The 8,894-nt window shown below is 55.3% G+C and overlaps 1 protein-coding gene across 2 annotated transcripts in view; it reads left to right on the top strand.

Moving 5' to 3' along the window:
- The window catches only part of FGD1 (FYVE, RhoGEF and PH domain containing 1), a 15,484-nt gene that overhangs the window by 1,491 nt on the left and 5,099 nt on the right, over positions 1–8,894 (top strand). For both annotated transcript variants that reach the window (XM_069108250.1, XM_069108249.1), the window contains exons 2-8: positions 6,156–6,284; positions 6,415–6,592; positions 6,795–7,167; positions 7,315–7,404; positions 7,765–7,913; positions 8,249–8,405; positions 8,496–8,634. In XM_069108250.1, the coding sequence (XP_068964351.1) occupies positions 6,156–6,284; positions 6,415–6,592; positions 6,795–7,167; positions 7,315–7,404; positions 7,765–7,913; positions 8,249–8,405; positions 8,496–8,634 (1,215 nt within the window). The remainder of the gene's footprint in view (positions 1–6,155; positions 6,285–6,414; positions 6,593–6,794; positions 7,168–7,314; positions 7,405–7,764; positions 7,914–8,248; positions 8,406–8,495; positions 8,635–8,894) is intronic.

The raw sequence follows: 8,894 nt of genomic DNA, 5'->3' as shown, positions 1-8,894 counted from the left end.
GGGGGGGGGGGGGGGGGGGGGGGGGGGGGGGGGGGGGGGGGGAGGGGCTGTGCCACTATGGGAAGGGCTCAGAAATCCCAGCTCAGCCACGTAGGCCCCATCATCCCCCCTTCTTAAGTCTCCAGGTTCCTCATCTGTACACTGAAAGCTGAGACTAAGGGGACCTCTGAGCCTCTAACCTGATGTTTCTTCTGGGCTTCTTTGAGCCACTTTCTCACTATAAAATAATAGTCTAAAGGCCTTTTCCCAATCTGGGCTTCCTCAGTTTCCCAGAGTTACTCTACCTTATTCTGACCTTTGGCTGAGATGCCCTCCTGTCCACCATTCCGTAGAAAGAGTCCTCCCTCTCCTTGGGGGGAAAGGACAGATACCTGTATGTAAATACCTCACCCCCCAAGGATGAAACTCTTTCTGTTGGCAGCCCACAAGTGGAAAAGGCCAATCGAGGAAGATCCTCAGGGCCCCCTGGACTGAGGAGGTAGTTGGACATCTCAGGTGTGGGCTGTGATTGGCCGGTTCCAGGACCCCATGGTCTGGACCTGGTGGGGAGGAGCCTCGATGGCCAATGTGAGACCCAGATTTGGATTAGGAATATCTGATTTTGGGTCACTTGAAGAGCAGAGATAGATGGGGACGCACACAAATGAAAGACACAGGTGCCCATGGCAGAATAGTCTCTCCTGTAGAAGATTGTCTCTTCAAGATTTCCAAGGAGCCCCAGGAAGGTCAGCCGGGCACATCGGTTTCTCCTCATTTTACAGAGGGAAAGACTGAGGCTCAGATCACTGAGTATGTCCAACAGAGTAGAACACAGACTTGGGTATAAGACTCCCAGGCCAAAGGGAGGCCAGCATGCTGTCACTAAAGGAGCTTCCCCAGATATGGCTCTGGTCCCAGAACAGGTCCCGTGCCTCCTTTTGGCCAGACTCTGCAGGTCCCCTCCTTGTGAAGCCTGTGTCTGGAGGAAGAGGAGGCTTGGCAGGGGAAAGCAGTTCTCTCACCTATGGGGTTTTCTTTTCCTAGCCTGGGAGTCAGGAGATCTGATGTGCTGTGCTACTTTGAGGAAGCTCCTTCCCCTCTGTGTGCCTCAGTTCCCCCACCTGTCAGCTATGGGGATAAGACTAGCTGCCTGGTGGGGCCAGGACAGAGTATGAGTCAGGACTGAGAAGGTGGTTACTGAAAGAGATGAGGGTCACCAGAGCCCAAAGTGAGGAGGGTGACTCTCCGTCCATGGGCAGCCAGCCTGTAGAAAGGCCCCTGACTGCTGTGTACATGAGTGGAGAGAAGGGATGGGTGATGAGGGGCTACAAAAGGCATCCTAGGGGTTGACTGCCTTCTGGACATAGTCCCACTAGCCCCAGTGGGAGGGATGAAGGCTTGGAAGGAGAGAGAAGGGCTCATGTGAGAGAGTGTTGGGCTGGAAAAGTGGGAAAGTGACTGAGAAGAGGCTTAGGACATCTTTAACAGCCCCCTTATCATTCCCAGTAACAAACTGAGGCTGAACCAAGATCACAAAGTGACCCTCAGGCAGACCTGGGACTAGACTAGACTCAGGCTCCTTGACCTCCTTGCTCCTAGGTCTACATTGGCTACAGTCTCCATCTTGGGGGAGATGTCAGGAGTGAGCAAGACCAGACCAGCCCCCAGCAATGGTCACCGCACAAGGGCTTGGGAGGGATACTCAGTGGTCACCATGACCATTGCCACCTCCGAAGGCAAATCCCGCCCCTGCTTCATTGGTTTCTAGACTAGAAAGTGATGAGAAGATGGCAAAGCACCCACCACCAGCCCCAGCCAGTTCGTTAATTGTCCTTATGCACTGCAAGCCCCAAAGCCCCAGAACTGGCTGCAATCCTGCCTTTGCTGCTTGTAACAGTGACCCTGGTCAAGTCCCTTTCTCTCTCTGAGCCTCAGTTTCCATGTCTGGAAAATGAGGGGGTTGTCCTAGATGTGCAAAGGTTCCATTCAGTTGAAACATTTCTTAAGTGCCTTCTGTGCACTGAGAAGGAGGGGTAGGGGGAAGAGATTGGAAGGAGAGTCACTGGCTCCCAGACGCTTTGAAGAGGTGGCGGTCGATGAGGGTACTTGGGGTGGGAGGTGGGGATTGGGAAACAGCCTGGCAAAGGCCAGGAGGCAGGAGATGGAGTGTCAGGTTCAAGCAATGGTGAATGAGCCAGTTTGGCCGGAAAAGGCTGGAAAGGGGGCCAGATTGTGCTAGGCCAAGCAAGGAAAGGCTGGATTAGATTTGAGAGGCCCATGGGAGGTCCTGAAGGGTCATCCAATTAGAGGTGCACCAGGAGTCAGAGTTTGGTCTTGGGGTCCCCATGCTTGGTGGCAGTGGCTCATAGGAGTGGGGCCATGGCGGGAAGGAGCTCAAATTTCCAGTCGGAGTCAAGGGAGCTGACGGTTGGGTGGAAAAGGGTCAGATGCCAGGGGCCATCCAAGCTGGGCGGGAGAGGAAATGAATGTGCCTGGTCCTCAAAGGGCCCAGGAGGGCCCAGTGTTCTGCCCGAGTGCTTGGGTCTACAAAATGCCCTTTCCCCCATATCTGGAAAGTGAATCAGACTCTCAAATTTCCCTCTTGGGTACCCAGTCTCTGTCTGGGCCTGGGACTCCAATTACAAAAAGTGGGTATGCAGGCCCAGTCTCCCTCGTGGAATATCAGAGGAGAGAGAGCAGGGAGGGGGAAGGCCTACTGCCAAACCTGGCTTAGGCTCCTCCCAGAGTCTCCAGGAAAAGGGACCCTGTACTTTTAAGTTGCCAAGGTCTGAGTCACTATCCCCACTTTCCCTAATGCTTTAGACAGATGTGAAGCTGGAGCTGGCCAGATGTTTGCCTGGTGGGGCTGAGGGGCCCTGGCTGGGGAAAGGAAACACCTGTCACTTGGGACCAGGGTGAAGCACTCTCCCCCTTTGTGCAGCAGGCTGACCCTCTTCCTGGGGACCTAAAACCTGAGAGGATTCTCACAGGTCACTGGCTCCTTGGGGCTAAGACAGAACCTCACTTGATAGTGTCTCTAGAAGGCCCCCTTCTGAATGCCAGGAGGGGAGGTGGCCCTCCATAGAAAGCTGTGTACACATTTAGGGGAGCTGCAACTTTGTTTCCCCACTTGTTACATGGGACTGGAGACCCTCACCATCCTGCCCTGGCTAGATCAGGGCTTTCAAAAGATCTTGGAGCAAGTGCTTCTGGGGAACAGGCCCTATTGTAACTCAGTATTTGTGGGGGTAGAGGAGGAAGAAATACAAAGCAAAAGTCACAGAGCCAGCTGTGGCTACGTGCTGGGAGCTCCCATTCAAATGAAGAACTTCGGAGGCCACCTGGGCCAAATGTGAGGCACATCAGAGATCTAGGAAGGGTCAGGCTGCCTCATGCCCCATTGGACTGGACCTTCTGAGGCACTTGGGCTGCCAGACCTGACTCCTCAGCTTCATAGGTCACATGGGCTGGGGCAAAAACTCAGCCCCCCAGCTTGAGGCCTGGAAGGACACACAAACACCAACCCCTTAATTGGACAGGTGAGGAAACTGAGGCTCAGCTGAACTCTTTGACCAAGATTTCGAGCTGGAAGGACCCTCTCAGGTCCAAGTCCCTATTCAAGAATCCAGTCAGGGATGGTCATAGAGGGGGACTCTTTCTCCTTTCTAGGCCTCATTACCCAAGCGTCCCTTAGGCACCAGCTCAGGCGACTTCCCCAGGCCTGGGCTGGGGGTAGGGGTTACTGCCAACAGAACCTTCCTCCTCTGGTGATAAGCCCCTCCTCCCCATCCCTCACAGCTGCTGCCTGGCTCTAGCCACAGTGCCCGGCAGAGAGTGAGCACTGGATAAAGGCTCTGCCTCTGTCCATCTGTCTGTCTCTTCTCTCTGCCCCCTCCCTCCCTGTCTCCCTCTACCATTTGCAGCTCATGTGCTTCTCCATCTTGGCTGAGTCCAGGAGACATTAGGTATGAACTCCGTTGGCCTCCATTGGCCTGCTGCTGGCCCTTCCCCAGCAGTCAGGTACTCCATGGTGGTGTCCATGGCACTTTTTTGTTGTGTGCCTGCTTCTTCCTCTGTCTGGGGCAGCAGGTGCTTAATGAATGCTGCCCCCTCCCTCTCTGGCTAGGCTTTGCCTTGGTTCCTGGTCTCTGTATCTGTCTTTCTTCTCAAGGAGAGAAGTTGGGGGAGGTTGAGGCCTGACATGGCTGCCCCCCCACCCCTATGTCCTCCCAGCCCTCTGTCCTGTTTCCTTTCCTGTGTCCCTGTGTACATTTGGGGGCAGGGGATGTTTTTGTTATTTGGTGGTCGCCCGTCTTCTGGTGTTCCTGCATGTTTCTTGGATGCGTGTGGCCATGTGCACACTCAGTGGCTATGCCTGGGCCCTCTGTGAGCTGAGGTGAGGGGGTGTGTGTAATGAGGATCCCCCTTCATACCCAGGGTCAGTCCCTGAAGCAGGCCTTGGGGGTCAGTGGTCAAACTCCCTCCAGGGGAGCTCAGACTCCCAGGCAGATGAGAGGATTGGGTCCTCGCTGGCTCCTCTGCCCTAGGAGCTGCCCCCTTCCCCAGCCCACACAGCCGGACAGTGGCTAGAGGTCCTTTGACTATCCCTCAAACCCTCCTTGCCCTGTCTGACAGATGAAAAGATGGCCCTCAGACCCCACCCCTTCCCTTCCCCCACAGGTCCGGAGGAAGTGGGAGAGACAAGTCTGCTTTAGGGGTGCCCAGAGTTTCTGGGGAAAGGGACCTGCTCAGACCAGGCTAGAGCCTTCCCCTGCCTCTCTAGGGCACTGGGAGCAGTACTGATGGAGTACAGGAAGGGGGCAGGGAGTGGAGCAAACCTGCAGTAATTAAGCACCTCCTGTGTACTGGGCTTGTACAAATGTCATCTCACCTGATCTTTGCAACAAGCCAGTGGCGTAGGGAAGGGAACTGAGACAGGAAGGGATGAAGTGACTGTGTGGGTCACACAGCGCAGAAGTATTTGAGGCTGAATTTGAACTCAGGTGACAGCAGCCCCAGTGCTGTGTGTGACCCTGGGCAAGTCAATTCACTCTCTTGGCCTGTTTCCTCCTGAGGGCCTAGGGCCTTGCATACAACAGGTGCTTAATAAATGGCAAGCCACTGATAGCGGATCCCTTCCAAGGACCCCTTTTAAAGAGGGGAGACCTGACCAAGATCATACAGGGAGTAAGCAAGTGAGGCAGGATTTGAACCCAAGGCGTGAGACTCTAAAGCTGGCACTTTCAGGCAGCCCCAGCTTTCTTAAAGCTGGGTTATTTTGTTCTATAGTCATACCAACTGCTAAGGGCAGAGCACAACATGGGGACAGCCCAAGAAAAAGACATGCACATGCAGACACACAGACACACATGTGCAGACACATGTACACACAGATACGTACACACCAGACAGACACACATGCGTGCACACAGACACAAAGAGTCTCTGGCTAACCTTCCAAGGATATAAAAGGATCTGGTGGTAAAACCAAAGGTGGGGGTGGGGTGGGTAGGAGATAGGTGTAAAGAAAACTGAATTGGAAGTTGACTGAGTGATCTTGGACAAGTCCCTTCCCCCCTGGAGGGCCTCTTGGAGCTCACACATTCCACGACCTAACTTACAGGACCAAAGGCTCTTCTGCTAAAACATCTGCTTTCTGGAGTCCTGGCCTGGCTAGCCCTCCCACTATAAGCAAGTGAGGGCCCTGGCACCTTCTGGGCTAGGGTTCATCCATCCTGCTCAGCAACCTGCCATGGCTCCCCACTGCCTGAAACAAAGAGGCCTGTATAGCCTTCTTCCCTGCTGTCTTTGTCTCACAGCTTGCTGTGTCATTCCTTGGGTCATCCCCAGTCCTGGCCCTCTTCCCCCAACCCCCTTTCTCTCTTTGTCTCCCCAGAATGAATCATCCCTCTGGATTACAGGCCAGACCCCATCTTGCCCCACCCTGCCCCACTCACCTAGGCCCTCTGGATGGGGGCTAGGGGCGTTCTCTGCAACTGGCTTGTCCGCTGCCCCTTAGCAAGGCTGTGGATAGAGTGGAGGAGAGGCCCTTCTCTTAGATTTGGCTGAGACGGGGAAGGCAGTGGGAGAGGTCTTGGTGGTCTGAGCCTGCTGGTGAGCACACTGAGCCTGGCCTGGCCTCCGTGGCGCCTTCCCCACATTTGGCTTGCTTTCAGGGCTGCTTCCAGGGCCTCGGTTACTTGTCAAGAGTCTCTCTTTGGAACCCAACCCCCAGGGAACCCCGGGTGAGATTCCCAGTCTCAAATCCTCACCCTCCAAGAGGCCCCCAGGGCCCAAGCCTCAGGGTAAGTGTGTGCTTGGGAAGTGGGATTGGGAGGAAAGAGGAGGAGTGAGGGGAAATGGGGAGGGCCTCCCAAAGAAGAGGGCCTGCCAAGTGCCTGGGGGGGGGGTTACCCCCTCCAATTTGTCTTTCAGTGCCCCCCAAGCCAACCCACCTCCTGGGTCCCCGGCTGACCCCCCTGCTGGAACCTATTCCCCCTGCACCCTCCCGCCCACTTCCTGCTGACCCCAGGCTGACCAGGGCCTCCCAGCCTCGGGCTGAGGCAGCCGGGGGGGCCTCAGCTGTATCCTCCCTGATCGAGAGGTTTGAGAGGTGAGTGGAGAGTAGGACCAGAAAGGGGCTGCCCTATGGGAGTGGGGGAAACAGGGAGGCAAGAGAGGTGGGAGTTAGGGGTGACAAGAAAGGAGCTGTTGGAAGGCTGTGGTCTCAGGGTAAGCTTTTGGAGTAGAAGCAAGAGAGCTTTTACCTGGCCTCTTCGCTATGCCCTTTCTCTGGCACATGTCTCCCCCTCCAGAGAACCTGCCATCCTAGTGCCCTCAGAGCTGATGACAGGGTCAGACTCCAAGGAGGGCTCCCCATGCCTCTTGTCTGCTCCGGGAGAGAAGGTGCCCAACCGAGACAGTGGCATCGGCAGTATCAGCTCCCCCTCCACCAACGAGGAGACCTGCTTGGCCAACGTAGGCAATAGTGGTAATGGTGGCACTGGCAGCATCACCGAGGCCGCCCCAGAACCCCCCAGTAGCCTGCTCCCAGTTGTTCCTCTGCAGCCTCCACAAAGCCCCATGGAGGCAGATAGTGACCTGGATGAGGAAGAAGAGGAAGATGATGAAGAAGAGGGGAGAGAGGGGCTGCCCAGGCCCAGAATGGAGAGACAGGACTCTTCAGAGGTAGGCCCCTAGGAGATAGCCAGAGCTAGCAGGTGAGGAAGCAGGAAAACATGGCCTGTTCCATGGAGGTGTGGGGCTTGGCCCCAGGGGGTGGTGAGGTTACCAGGCAAGACTCACCTCCATGTCCCCACTGTATTATCTCCACAGCTAACAGTTCAGCAGAAAGTGTTTCATATTGCCAATGAACTCCTGCAGACTGAAAAGGCTTATGTATCACGGCTGCACCTCCTGGACCAGGTAACACCCCTCCTCCACTGTCCCCCTAGGGTACATCCTTACAGCAGAGGATGATCCTTGGGGGCACCTTCAAACCTCAACCCCATAAAACAACCACCCCAAGGGAGATGGGCCTAAGCACCCCCTCATTCTAACCCTGACCCTTCCAACTTAAGCTAGACCTCTGAGGGCAAATGTCAAACCCCAAGCTCCCCTGGCCTCTTAATAAGACCCCCAAGCCCAGACCTCCGATCCCTCCACCCTAAAGACCCTGGTTATGCACCCGTTTAATTTGACTCTTCATTGACTTGACTCTTCATAACCTTTGTGACTGAGCCACCAGGCCCCAGAAGGCCCAACCCAGCCTCTCTACCCTGATAGGTGTTCTGTGCCCGGCTGTTGGAGGAGGCCCGGACCCGAAGCTCCTTCCCAGCTGACGTGGTGCACGGCATCTTCTCCAACATCTGCTCCATCTACTGTTTCCACCAGCAATTTCTGCTGCCAGAGCTTGAGAAGCGGATGGAAGAGTGGTGAGGAGCCCTCAGGGAAGTTGCTCCTGCTCTGCCAAGCACTCAATTTTCCATCATATAACCTGGGTTTGAATGTTGGGCTGCACAACCTTGGGTGGCCAGACCCTTCCCCTCTCAGACTTTCTGTTTCCTTCTTTGTCAAAGCAGATAACCTCAAAGGTCCCTTCTAGTTCTGACCTCAGATCCCAAGCCCTGCCCTTGGCCTCAGGTTCTTCCTGTATTTGGGTTGGTGGGCCACTCAGGCAGGCCAGTTGCTGATTAGGGGTCAAGCTAGTCCTTGAAAGGGGAGGAAAAGTGGCATCCCAACCCTCTTCTTTCCTCCCACCTCCACAAAGGGATCGGTACCCTCGAATCGGGGACATCCTGCAGAAGCTGGCACCATTCCTGAAGATGTACGGTGAATACGTCAAAAACTTTGACAGGGCCGTGGAGCTGGTGAACACGTGGACAGAGCGCTCAGCCCCTTTCAAGGTTATCATCCATGAGGTGCAGGTGAGCAGGGGAACCCCCAAGCTTCTCAGTCCAGAGCTCCCATGCACCATGGAGCCCTACCTGACCCCCACCCTGATCCCCTTTCCCCAGAAAGAGGAGGCCTGTGGGAACCTAACCCTACAGCACCATATGCTGGAGCCTGTGCAGCGCATTCCCCGGTACGAGCTGCTACTGAAAGACTATCTGCTCAAACTTCCTCATGGCTCCCCAGACAGCAAGGATGCAGAGAGTGAGTCTCCTGACCTGGGTGGGGCATGAAGTACATTTCCTCTCCACAGTGGTATCTGAATGGCTACACGGATGATTGGCTACATGGACTTCTGGAAGGATGGATGACTGAGTAGATGGATGGGTGGATGGATGGATAGATTGATTGGTGGTTGGATGGGTAGATGGAGGGAGTGGGGGATGGATGAATGGAAGGAAGGAAGGAAGGAGGGAGGAAAGAAAGAGAGAGAGGAGAGAGAGAGAGAGAGAGAGAGAGAGAGA

This window comes from Petaurus breviceps, unplaced genomic scaffold (genome assembly GCF_028583685.1).
Source record: "Petaurus breviceps papuanus isolate PSGF00001 unplaced genomic scaffold, PetGlider_PUasm1.0 90333, whole genome shotgun sequence".
NCBI lineage: Eukaryota > Metazoa > Chordata > Mammalia > Diprotodontia > Petauridae > Petaurus > Petaurus breviceps.
Note: the sequence above shows the minus strand (reverse complement) of the source record. Positions and strands in the feature narration are given on the sequence as shown.